Source organism: Pseudorasbora parva, chromosome 11 (assembly GCF_024679245.1).
Source record: "Pseudorasbora parva isolate DD20220531a chromosome 11, ASM2467924v1, whole genome shotgun sequence".
NCBI classification, from domain to species: Eukaryota; Metazoa; Chordata; class Actinopteri; order Cypriniformes; family Gobionidae; genus Pseudorasbora; species Pseudorasbora parva.
In genome coordinates this window covers 34,415,198-34,429,092 of record NC_090182.1, presented here as the reverse complement: position 1 = coordinate 34,429,092, position 13,895 = coordinate 34,415,198, and the positions used below count along the sequence as shown (strand labels likewise).

At 36.1% G+C, this 13,895-nt stretch overlaps 1 protein-coding gene across 1 annotated transcript in view; it reads left to right on the top strand.

Moving 5' to 3' along the window:
- Positions 1-13,895, top strand: part of fgfrl1a (fibroblast growth factor receptor like 1a) — an 88,258-nt gene that overhangs the window by 571 nt on the left and 73,792 nt on the right. The window contains exon 2 of the mRNA XM_067457845.1: positions 136-232. Within this exon, the coding sequence (XP_067313946.1) occupies positions 169-232 (64 nt within the window). The 5' untranslated portion in view covers positions 136-168. The remainder of the gene's footprint in view (positions 1-135; positions 233-13,895) is intronic.

Below are 13,895 nucleotides of genomic sequence, written 5' to 3'. Positions count from 1 at the left end.
TTAACGGAAACAGTTATTTTACCTGAAGTTGTGTTAAAACTAATTACATTCTACATGTTAAGTTCATAATGGTTTGGATATTGTAATGGTGTTTTAGAGTAATTAAACTCACTAATAGCTTTATTTCTTTCATAGATTGAAGAACCAGAGAGCTTTAATAGGGACGTCATGGAACTCTATTGGATTGTTTTCTTCATTTTTGACATTATTTTCATAACAGACTGCGCTAGAGGTGAGTATTTTTTCCCTAAATGTCTGAAATTGTCAAATGTGTGAAAAATTACAGCAAACTCGTGGCAAACTGGTGTAAATACATGTCAAATCATTTAAATTATTATGTTTTAATCATTTTATATGTTAACAATCTTGGATAGGCCTATTAATGAACAGTTTAGAAAAAGTTATTTTGTCACTACAGGTTGAGTTTATTAACAATATAGTTGTTGTAATAAATAGTCACATGCATGTCATGTGTGCTTGTCAGTATACTTAAGATTTATATTTACAGGTGTAACAAAAAGAATGTAAGCAAGGTTACACACTTCAGGAATCAACACTTTAAAACATTTATCAACCGATGTGCTTTAAAAATTATCACTTTAATATAAAATATTCACTTTAATGGCCAAAGATTGGTGAGAATCATTTAACTGCTTTTATTAATTTTATTTTCAACCTTAATGTGACTTAATGGTTTTTTATTTGATGTTAGATTTAACTGCAGTGTGTTTGGTATTATGTTCAGTTTGAAAAGAAGAACATTTTCAGCTTTGTGTATGCCTCATTAACTAGATGAGTTATAACTTGATTTAAACATGATTTTAAATGATGGCCTGAAAACTTAAAAATTCTGAAATTCATTGAAATGAAACTATGCTGGACTTTAAAGGATTATTTTTAACTTGTCTATTGAGTTCAGGAGCAGATTGGGAGCTTGAGACTTTCAGGTTGTGTCACTGGTATTGTTTGTTGAATGCAGTCCTCTTGCACATTCTCTGGTCTTCCTTTTGGACTGAAATGAACCATCATTTCCATTCAGAATTGGCTGAATGGGGGCCGGGGCCCGCTGATGGGCAGATAGTACAGCTCACTGCCTCCACTCCATCAGGGCTGCATGTGAAGCGTGATGGAGTCTCTCTTTTGCATTAGCGTACACCTCAGACTCAACAGCCTGTCACCGGAGCTAGAGAGAGAGAGAGGGAGGCAGGCAGGCAGGCAGGCAGAGCGATGTCTGTGCAGATTGAATCTGTGAGGGGCCCTGAACAATGTGGCATTCACAGTCGCATAGCCCTGGCCTTCATGGAGTCGCTTAGCCAAAAGTAAACAGAAATGCAGAAAGCAATGTGATTAGATTAGCCAATTATGTTTGTTTGCTGTGCAATACCTAAGGTGTGCCTCCCGAGCTAGAAAGATTTGTGTTTGTAAGCAAACACAGACAATTTGCCGTAACAATCATATCTGGGGTTCAAAGCTGCAGGTGTGTGTTTTATATGTTGCACTTGTTACATAGAATGTTACAGTTTTTGGAGCTCTCATGAAATCCAAAATGAGCCAATATTTGGCATGACATTTCAAAATGTCTCACTCTCAACATTTGATAAGTTATCTATATTCAATTGTGGATTAAATATAAGTTTATGAGATTTGTAAATTATTGCATTTCTTTTTTATTCACAATATGTACAGTGTCCCAACTTTTTTGGAATTGGGTTTGTACACTGTTGACACTTCCCTTACACCTAACCCTTCCTTTAAACTTACCCATGCCACCACTCCTGTCCCTAACTTCACCCGTATCCCACCTCAATATCAGCAAGTGTTTTAAAATACAGTATGAACAAAATAAGTAGATTTTACATGTTTTTAGGCCATAGGCCACCTAATATAATGTGGGACCCAAAAGTTTCTTTAAAGTGAGTAAAGTTCTTCAGATCGTTGTGAAAATCCCCTTTTGGAACCTTTATCTATTTTTAAGAGCAGTTGAACGTTTGTGTTGAAAGATCTCAGTTCTCCCAAAATGCATCTCTGCTTCCAAATCCAGAGTGAAATGAATGGCAAATGAATATGCGGCAAATAAATAAATACAAATTAGAATATTATTTTAAATTAAATTAAAATGTTAGTTTAGCTAAAAATGAAAATTTTGTCACCCCATAGGACTTTCAGTCATCTGAAACAAAGCTGAATATATTTTTCATTAAAATCTGTGAGATTTCTGTTCCTCCATTGAAAGATTTAATTTAGGCTTTTATTCACCCAAAAAATAAAAATAAAAATAAAAGCAACAGCAGAAAAGTGCCCATAGAAGTAATTCTGCCCCTGTATGATGTCATAAAGGGTATGAAAAAACGTTCAGAAATTTGAATCCTGAAGCAGGGTATTTGGCACAGAAATACCTGTCATACGTCCAACTAATTCTTTTCAATTTTGGCCATGTTTAGCACGAGCATCAACTCCTTAACAGTGTAAATAGGTTTACCCTGGTTTGTAACGAAATGAGTAAGTGACACAATACTTTTAAATACTGAACCATCTGACAGAATTGATGTACATTTTGTACTATACAACTCATAGAGCTATGTATTAACATGGGACCAATATTGTAACGTCAACAGGAAATGGCATTCACAATTAATTTTCTCCATCTGGAATTGGCGAAGGATTGGCGATATCAGCCGAAAATATGGTATTGGTTTTATGTGTGATCAGATAAAAAAGGACACTTTTCTTTTATAGATTTTGTGTAGGATTTTGATGAATCATACGCAATAAAGCCTGCAACGCTCATTAAAAAAAAGTTAATTCTTTTAGATTTCAACGTTAAGGGTTTATTTAGCATTTTCCACTTTTATTTGATTTGCATGATCGGAATAAGATTAGGACAGTACTCAAGTTATTTGGGAATGATTGTGAAGGAGATGTGGATTAAGATTCGTCTGTCATTGACAGGAGGGTAGTTAGATGACAAATATTTTCCGTTGTTAAAGGAAGTGTAGTGTGTGCAGCGCCTTCCAAAGAAACTTTACAATTGTTTACAGGTCCGGGCATCTTGAGGTAGAAGATTTAACATCCAAGTCCATCTACTAGCTGCTTGTTTCAGCTGGTGATTTTAAATGTATGTAAACGCAATGTTTCTCCAACCCCATCTGACTCAGTTTCGACCCGTTCGCCTGCCAGAGTTTTACAATCCCATGTGGAATTTCAACAATTTGTCCACAGGAAAAATCTTAAAGTGTGCAGTTTATATGATGCAATTGCCTTGTAGCTTGAATAGATATCATTGTGTGCAAGACACTGGAAGACTGTAATTAAGACCCTCAAGCCTTGTTAGTTACAGCTTCCCAGTTTTTGTTTTCTCAAATGATATCAACATGAATTATGTTCACTGAAAGAGATTGTTTCGACATTTGCTCATATGATAAAAATATATTTGTGTGCGCTTGCAAAAACAATGCCGAAATTGCTACTCATGTTTTAACTGAAGAGTTGGGCTTGTGTGTGGCTATTTTAGTAGAAAAGAAGACTTTCATGGATAGTAGAAGAGTGTTTTGGAAACGTTTTGGATATGGTGGGGGCTGAACTCTGAAGATGGGCTGAAGTGTTTGTAGGCACGCGCTGATTTGTTTACACTGATGTAGACCACCCTTGAAGCATAATTATGTCGATACTCACTGAGATGTGTGGATATGAAATCTCAATGGAGCAAAGAGTCAGATGGTCTGTTTGCAAAATAAACACCCTTATGAACTCGGATCTGATGGACATTAAATCTGCATCTCTGTGAGGAGAAAAAGACCAAGAAAAACTAGTCACAAACCAGGAGGAGAGCTCCCCTTCCCCCTTCTATATATTTTTTCCAGTTTTTTATTTTAAACTTTTCCTTGTTTTTAGACCTCATGGTTTATCACCAGCAAAACGTCCAGAAAGTTAATTTACTGTGCGTTACAGTTGGTAGCTCCATTTATCCACTTATATGTGTGCCAAAACAGTTGAAGGGTTGATTATAATCAGTTTTCTTTTATCCTCAAACTTTCTCTAGATGTGCAGCGTGAGTTACGGTCTACACCAAAGCTCAGTCACTAGTACCAATTAGATGGTTGGATGCATGGTTTATCGTGAGAATAAATGGTTTAAGTAAAGAAGGCTGTAAATCTTTTTCCATTGAGGAAGACTCAAAGAAAGGTTGTTAAGTGGGCCCAATAAAGTAGTTATTCAAGTCAAATGGTGTTTATATAGTGGCCATTTTTGTGTCACCTACTCCAATTTGCGATAGACTGCGAGAGACATTCTTTGTAATGAGGCGGAAAAATGGTTGGGGAATATTAATGGTGTCATTTGCTTTACCCTGACAACTTGAATTTGAATGTATTCTTAAATATACAACTCTTTTGAAATTAAAAAAGTATTTCAGTCAGTTACTGACTATTTTAGTCAGTTATTTACTAAAACTTTTAGTAAGACTATTTTGTAAAGATACTTTTTTTTCTGCAAAAATGCATTAAATTGTTCAAAAAAGCCACGAATGACATTTATATTATTTTTATTTTAAATAAATGCTGTTGATTGTGCTTTTGAACTCCACCAAAATATGAAGCAGCCCAATTCTTTTCAACATTGATAATACCCAGAAAGGTTTCTTAAGCATCATATCCTCACATTAGAATGATTTCTGAAGGTTTGTGTGATACTGTAGACTAGAGTAATGATGCTGAAAATTCAGCTTTAATCACAGCAATAAATGGATTTAGATGATTCAGGAGGATTTTTTACCTTATTGTAAAAAAAACCTTATGATATTACTATTGATCTGTGTCACTGACTGATGTGTTTTTTATTAGGCCATATAAAAGACCAAAATGGTCATGGAATGAGTGGCATATGGTGACTCTTAAGGTGGCTAATAGGTTCACAGATCCTGCCGTTCAGGTTGGGAGTTCCTTCTCTGGCCTTGGCGCCTCATGGTGCCTGGATGCTGGTGTGGGATCTTGTTACTTGAAGGGGGAGGTGCTCATAATGATGGGAGTGTGAAAAGAGGAAAAACAGCCCAATTTGAATTGGGGGTTGCACAAACATTTAGCTAAATGTGTGACTAGAAGCATGAATCCACCAAGAAGTTGTGACCATCAGGGTTCTGAATGAACTTTTCTATTAAGTGGCAATGTTTGATCTACAGGTCAATTTTTTTGTCTTTGTAAAGTTTTTTTCTTTTTTTTTCATAATTACCTCATTAAATGTATCTTCATTGTCGTTTAAGTCAAATAATTACATTAACCAATAACTTACCAATCAGTCTGAATACTATACATGGTTACCATTTAAATGTGCAACAAAAAAAAGAAGCTTAAAGCTCATCCATTCATCATAAACGTAATCCCTTCCGGAGCAAATCAATGGGGTTTTGTAAGAAACATATCCATATTTAAAATTTTATTAAGTAAAATATCTAGCTAAACCGTCTTCTATATTGAACTTATGTAGAAAGTGTAACACCTCTCGCAGTTCAAAGCGCTAACATTATGTCCTAGTGATATGTTGTGCCATTTACGCTTTTTCTGTAAGTTGAATACTGAAGGTGGTTTGGTGGAAGATAGATATTTTACTTTATTAAGGTTTAAATAAGGTTATTTTTCTTACAAAACCCCATCTTTCGCTTCAGAAGATCTTTATTAACCCCCTGGAGCTGTGTGGATTATGTTTATTATGGATGGATGAGCTTTTTGGAACTCCAAACTCAATGGACCCCATCACTGCCATTTATAAAACTTGGAATCGTCAGGATATTTATTATATTTATTATATTAATATTATATTATTATATTAATATAACACTATTATTAATATAACACTATTCTTTTGTGTTTATATCAAAGAAGAATGTCATATACACCTAGGATGGCTTGAGGTTGAGTAAATCATGGGCTAATTTTCATTTTAATTCTGCAATCTCTTCAATAACCACTGAATCTTTCTATATTGCAAAATTAATTTCTGTCTTATAGTTAAACAATTCCGATTATAGTCAATATTTCCGATATCAGATATCATTTTTTACTTTTTTGCAGGACACTAGGTAATTTATGCAAGTGAGGATAGCAAAAAAAATGAAACCTGTCCACACGAACACTGGTTTGTGTGCACACAAAAAAAAACACAGCTTTTTCTACACAGTTTGTCTGTTCATCCACACACAAACGCAGTATCCAGTTACTGAAACTGGACTTTTTTTAAACTCCAGCCAGGGTGAAGATTTTTAGAAACTCCAGTTGCAGCATTGTCATGTAGATGGTGAAACCCAAGATTTCGGCTTGTGAAGTGGAAGTGTGTGCCGTTCTCTCCTTTGTTTGGCGCCGTTTTCTCTTTTGTTTACATGAGTCGAGTCTATGACAGCTGTCATATCTTTTAATAACTCTGCTAACAGTAACAGCACTTATCACATGTATACTGAGATACATGCGCAGTTATATGCAGTTATTGCAGAACTGAGGCGCTAGAATGCAGTAATAATACTAAATGGTAAGGCAAGTGTGTGAAGCTATATTACAGTCCACTTGGGCCCTGCCCCTATGTATATACAGTTAGATGTCTCTGAGTCCAAAGTAAAGGAACTTATAGAAGGGTTTCCCTGGGCCCATGGCATCTCTCAGAGCATCAGTGCCGTGGATGGGATGTGCAATAGTGACGTGCATGTGGAAATCAGACAGCCAATCATAGCGTTTTTGCTTTTCATGTGGACAGAGATTTTTTTAAACAGTGCTTGTGGACGCGATTGTTTTTAAAAAAAAACAGAGGAAAAACTCTGGTTATAAAAATACCCGTGTACGTGTGGACTAGGCCATTTTCTAAACTATAGCAAATAAACTGTGATAATGTGAGAAAATGCTGAAGGTTTCAATACATTTTGGTTTGACTGTATATAATATCTGTACTTTGTTGTTAATATAGATGTTGCAAGAGTGCAGAAATCAGTTAGTGATCTAAACAAAACATTTTTAGCAGCTAATACATGCAGCTAATATTACAGCTAATAAATGCAATCTTTTGCCCCTTTATCTTGAATTTGGAGGGCATTTTTTTGCCCCTATCCCTATCTACTATCCCTCAATAGTTTCCAACCTTGGTTCCCAGTATGTGGCTGTCCCAGACTGAAATTTTTAAAACCAATTACAGATTCCTCTTACAATTTAAAATGTACAAATGGTTTGTCCCAAAATAGTAAAACTCAGTCAAATTGTATGTTTGTTAAGCACTCTGTGCTGATAGCTGCTGGGAATCAGTCCTACACGTTTCACACGCTCACTTGCACTTCCTGGTCATAGCATAAGCTGAATAGCTCATTGTTGTGGACCGGTGGTCTGTGTTTGGTCAGTGCTCAGCAGAAAAGGTCAGAGGTCAGTATAGAGGACCAGAGAGAAGGCCAGGTTGGGTTGCATGCCTGACCCCACACCAGAGGTCTTACAATAACATTTCTCCTGTTTTGTCTGCCTGTGTGCAACTTTTCCAAGCGTTTCCCGTTTTGCGATTCAGACTTGTTGGCTCGCTGCTCTCTGCGTTGTCTGGGACGCCTCCCGCCCGCCCCCATATCCCCAGCTGTTCTTTTGGTTGCATTACAAATGAGATGTTGAAAAGCAGTCCTCAGTCTGGAGACAGCTCCCCTTGTTTTCTTTGGGATTTGGCATGTCAGTTTGTGTTGGGGCCTGTGCCTCCAGCAGCTGTGTATATGTCATATGTCAGAGAGGGCTCTGGTGCTCCCCGTGCAGCAGAAGCCCAAGCCAGCCTCCAACAAAAAAAGCTATGTGCATGATTGATGGAAGGCATCTCTTGCAGTTAGGCCGTCCCCTGGCACGCAAATGCGGCGGCTTCCCGAAAACGTTTTTTGTTTAGGCAAGGCAGGTTACTTAACTGTACTGCCCGTCAGCCTCTGTTTTGACTGACCTGCCCCAGATATCAGCCGCATTGAGAAAGCTGCGACAATTGCAAGGGCTTGGACTTGTGTCAAAGCTGCCAGTGTCTTCCACAAGTTGCTTTGTATGGAATTGCATCATATATTGAGTGTCTAAAGTGCTGCTGTAACTGTATGCAACTTAAGTAAATAAAGTTAAGAAAATAGCTTTGAATGCTCACATGGCATTAAATAAAATAATCTGAATCTGAATCTGCAACTTAAGTATACACTTAAGTTGCAACAGTTATTGCATACGTCATAGGGGTGTATCGCAGTTGATCTTTGGTCCGTACGGACCACGACCCATGGTTCGGTACGCACGTGATTTATTGCACACTTTTTTTTAAAATTTGAGAATTAATTTTAATTGTTTAACGATCGCAAAGTAAAATACATTTTCTGCTGATATTGCTTCCTAAGTAATATTGTTCCTTTAAACTAGATGCCAAGTTTCAGTGAAACTACACACAGCAGTCATGTGTTTACGTGAACAGGACTTGTTAATCAGACAACAATGGCTAGCAAAGCGGAGGAGCAAAAGAAAGCGGTGGTATAGAGCTCCGGAGGTTGACGTCACGCAGCCTAAGCGCCACCATTTTGGCAGGGAGTCAGGGGAGCGCTAAGAGCGGCTGTTGCACTGGTATCAATAACATAATTTAAAACCAGACTGTTTAAACCTTACTATTCAACATGATGGACAGCTTATGTGCACCAGGATGCCAGAACAAGTGGGAGAAAGCAAATGGGAAATAATTTTATCGTAGTAAGTTGTTGAATGCTGTGAATTTCAGTTTATTCTTCATTCTTAACTAACGTTACTTTTGCCTCTCATAAATAATGATAAAAATATCCCAATACTTAATCATGAATAACATAAGTGCTTTTATGTATAACATCAAGCAAGGCTATTTGAAACTAAATTATGGATCAATAAATAAATACTGAAGAAAAAAAAGCGTGCTGTTTTGGTTTGTGTTAACCTAACATAAAAATAATCTATTCACATTTCTTTCATGTAAAACAAGAGCGTAATGCAGTAATCTGTTAATGTTACTCATGATCGCAGGCTTCTGTGAATATTTAGTTTAAACATAGATTTAAGTTTAAGTGCAACGCAAAAATATCAACGTTAACTTGGTGCCCATTTACGTCAAAACTAGGCTAGTTGTAACTTGCGCAGCTGGTGCAACAGGTGTCCTGAGGGGAAAGCTCTCCGTTCCTTTATCGAGACACGTGAAAAGCACCCCGGGGGCATTTACCATCACCGTGGTGATCTAGGGCTGTGTCGGTGAACGCACCGGCGGTGTTTGGCCGAAATTTTTTTTTTGTATGTTAATGCTTTACGTGGATATGACACGAGTGAAGTACAACGCTTTATTTACAGAATAAATCGATCTGGTCACTCAATTCTCCACGAATTTACCAACAGGCTTACTCCATTTTATTCTACTGGACATGGAATCTCTTATTTATTTTCCCAAATCTTGAGAGACGTAAATGGAGTATCTCGTTTGGAATGAATGTTGTTTCCATGGCTGTGAGGTAACAATTGCGGACCTATTATTATTTTTTTAAATAAAGTGTTGTGCTTCACTCGTGTCATAATATTCACGTAAAACAGTATTACATACAAAAAAAACTATTGTTTGGCGGACCCCTGCCGGTGCAACTCAGCCACCGCGGTGGTGTGGTTGTCATGTTCACCGGACACTGGCACAGCTCTTGACCACAGTCGTGGTTAAAAAAAAGATGCCACCGTCACTGTCCTAGATATGTTCTGTATGATCTATTAAGTTTTTCTATGTACAAAAGTCTATGTCTTTTGAATTAAAGTGCGCAGTGAACTCTGTTGCCTTGAAACTCATGCTGGCACCAGCTGTTCTTGCCTGCCAAAATGGCGTCGTAAACAGAATGGGCCATGTGACCTCCGGAGCTCTATACAGCAGTGCGCTGTGGACATCGTTTCCTAGTCTTCTGCTGTGCTGGACTAAAGCACTGAATTAAAGTGACAACACATTTTCCACATTAAAACAAACATGTATCGCTATGAAAATGTAGTAATTCTACCACAGATGCATATAATGTAAAGTCCACTCTATTTCAAAGTCAATAATGATGGATGATATAATGGAGAGCACTTGTCCTTTCTTGGAGGTAGAAAAACAAAGTTCTTTATGACCTGCAGGATTTCTTGTGAAAAGATTTAAAAAACGAAAAGAAAAGACGAGAGTCGGCTGTTTTTGTCTATTGTAAGTTCTAATTGAAAATGTTTGTTATTTTAACATAGTCTAGCCTGTTTCTAAAGGAGTACTATGCTATATAGATAAGTAGGATAATTAATTAAATAAAACATTGTTATGTACTGTGTTTAAACGTGATATATATAAAAGAGTGTATAGCCCTACAGAGAGAATTGCAGAGCTTTTGGATTTAAAAAAAATCCAAGAATATTTTAAGAAATACAAAATAATTAATACATGTCATGTGAAACAGGTGTCTCTGCTGAGAATATTGACATCCCAATCTTTTTTTTTTTAAATTAGTTTTTATAAGCTCGGGGCCTCGGGCCCATTTTCACGTCTCGGGTTGTTTTTCCACATCTTACACTTTAACAACTGAATCAAATTTGATTTATTGAACTGGTTATTATTTTTATTTTTTTTGTTTAAACCATAACCATATACTTTTTTTTTTTTTTAACACCAAAAGTTCCTTGTTAACCTATACGCCATATAGGTTATGTTTACACTAAAAGTTTTCATCTAAAAAAATATAAGGCAAATAAAAATGTTCTCCTCCCCCTTTTTTTCTGGTCCGAAAAATTATTTCTGACTCGTGATCCGTAATGTGATTCAAATCACTAATACCTTATAGTGTCCATCAACAAACTTTTTTTTTTTTTAAATGCATTTCTATTGTAAATGTAAGTAATTTAAGTGTGATCTGACTGTTGTATTCGTCTGTTCCACTTGCGTGAGTCTGGAGGTTTGCAGTCCACTTTTTTCTTCTTGCAATTTGTTTTCAAGCCAATTAGGAATGTAAACCTCTGACCCCCTTAATACCAAGCTACCTCTTTGTCTCTTAAACATCATGACATGCCTCCCCTGCTGGCATGCCCTGTTCAAGGTGAAAGGTTTTCTGTGCGTAAACAACAGCCGCAGAGTTGACTGACATTAAGTGACTGGTGGAAGGCAGAGATTTCCTCACCATTATCAGACAGGACATGCCGCAGTTGTTCTGTCCAACTATTTTATTTTATTTTATTTTATTTTTATTTTTTTATTAATTTGATTTTACTTTATTGTATTGATTTAAGCTTTGAATAATTTATTATAATATTTTTTTGTGAATCGTAATTATTATTTCAGCTATTTTTTATTTATTTACCTTTTTAACTTTTTTGTAAAATTCAAGCCATGTACAGTATTTTAATATTATTTAGTGAATAGTAATTTTCTATTTTTTTATTCAACCACCTGTTCATGTATGGTAAGCAAGTAACTATTTATTGACTTTTTAAATTATTTTAATATCAAGCTACATGTTTATTATATTTTTTGAATAGTAATTGTCACATTTTATTTTGTTTTTTTTTTCCTTTTTAATATTTTTTTGGTAAAATCCAAACCAATTATTTTATTTATTTGACTATTTTTCTAGGTTTCTTAGTTATACTATTGTATCAACATTAATTTAGCTCTATAAATATAATATGATTTTTTTGGAGAAACATCTGAGACAAAGTTGTTACTTAAATTAATATTGTTTCTATTTTTCTTTTATTAATTAAAATGCTTAAATGGTTTGCATTCATTTATGGTTATTTTATGGTGTGGTTGTCCAGGCTGAATCTTTACAGTTGGTTTCGGTTTTGTGTCTCTTATGAGAGTGAAAAGCATAGCCAGCTGTTGGAATGTGTGAAATGTGTGTGAGTTGTGGAAGTGGTTTCAGCACTTCAGAATCGCAGATGCTGCTAAAATCTGCATTTGTGTGAAACAAAAATATTAACTGAACAGTTAGGTCACCTTTATTTATATAATGCTTTAAACAGTACAGATTTTTTTTTTTCAACGCAGCTGTACAGTGATAACAGGAAAATGATTCAATAATGCAAACGGTTCATTTTGGCTGTTTAGCAGCTCTAAAAGAAAATAGTGCCATGGTTCAGCTGAAGTCATTTAAGTGTTAATTCAGTTTCATTGTAAAGAATCCTCAATTATTAAATTAGTTAATTTAATCTATAAATTATTTTATGTAGAAACAGTGGTCATACAGCTCAGTTCAGTTCTCATCCAATAGTGTCAGTGCAGTCAGACCAATAGTGAGTTTACAACTCAGAATATTTTAGACACAATTAAAATCCTGGTAAATAGAGAATACAAAAAAAGCTCTGCATTTCTCAAAAGCATTGTGAGCTAAGTCGTGGCAATGGTTCTACAATCTACTTAGGTTTACAATGTTTTGGGAAACGTAACCCAGTAGTGTCAAGTGAATATATTGTTGAGAGCGGTTTTGCTTGCACCTGTGGAAGTCTTCATCTGCTGCTGGCTGTTATATGTCTCTCAGCCCCTGTAAGGATCACGCCTGGTAAAATTACCTGTGTGGGGATATAAGAGGCTCTTTTGTAACAGGTGTAAGTGTCATTTTCCCAACCCCAAATCCATTGTCCATTGGAGGTCCAGTTAAACTCTCAAAGCTCATACTGTGTTGCTTTAGGATGTTGAAATACATTTGTGTTGCTGGAATGTCTTGTTAAAGGAATAGTTCACCCAAATATTATTACTTTGTTTTTCAAAAAACAAAAAGCTCTATAAAACTACATTTTAAACATGTATTGGAGACATAGAGCCCTATCATATACCCGGTGCAATGCAGCACGACACAAGTGTTATTTGCTAGTTTCAGCCCGACAAAGTTATCATGTTCACATCCAGCGCTACGTTGTTTAAATGGGCACTTATGCCCATCTTTTCACCCTTGGGCGTGCTGGTCTGAAAACGAGGTGTGATCAGGCGCATTGTTGGTGCGTTGCTATTTTGAGGAGCTGAAAACGACAACAAAAACCTGTTCTGTAAATAGCAAATAGCACAGTATTTTTGTGTACGTTCTTAACATGCGCCTATAGGTAGGTGCACAACACGCGTACACTCTGCTTATTACACTTTATTAAAAAAAAAGATTATTATTGCGTACATAAATATAAAAATGCTTACATGTCATAATGGAAAGTCATTGTATGTATCAGAATTACCAATTTGCATTGGTAATGGCGAGCAAGCAGGCGTCATTAGATGAGCAGATCCATTTCCTCGCTAGAGAAGCGCAAATTCTTCCATGTAAATAGTGGATATGCCATGGTGCGACACAACTGGCTTTTAAAGGAAATGGGAGATGAGACTGATTGGTTTATTGCACGTCATACCCAAAACACACCGTGACTCATTAAGAGACTAGGCACAACCCTTTTGGACCATGTACCTGATCCTAACCATTTTCCCGTCGTTAAACTAGCAAAAGTGGATTTGGACACACTCTATTTGGACTTGGATTTGGACACCCTCGTGCCGTGCAGAATCGTTGTGATGATGATTTGTGAAATCTTTTTGTTGAATTTGATCTGGTTCACATTGTTTCTTTTACTGAATAATTAATTTAAGAGTCAGACTGATGCAGCTCTCGAGTTCATAGTGATTTACTGAATTATAAGAGAATAACTTATAAATTATTGTTTGACTTCATAAAAACTCATCCAGTTGACTCTGTGATGCCATTTTTGCATCTTTATGAAGCCTGAAACCATCAGTATTCATTGTAATGGGTTGAAAAAGAGCAACCAGAACATTATTTAAAATGTCTCCTCTTGTGTTCCACAGAAGAAATGAGGGTGAGTAAAAGATAACAGCATTTTCATTTTTAAACACTTTTAAACACTTGTAATGCCATTTTAATGCTT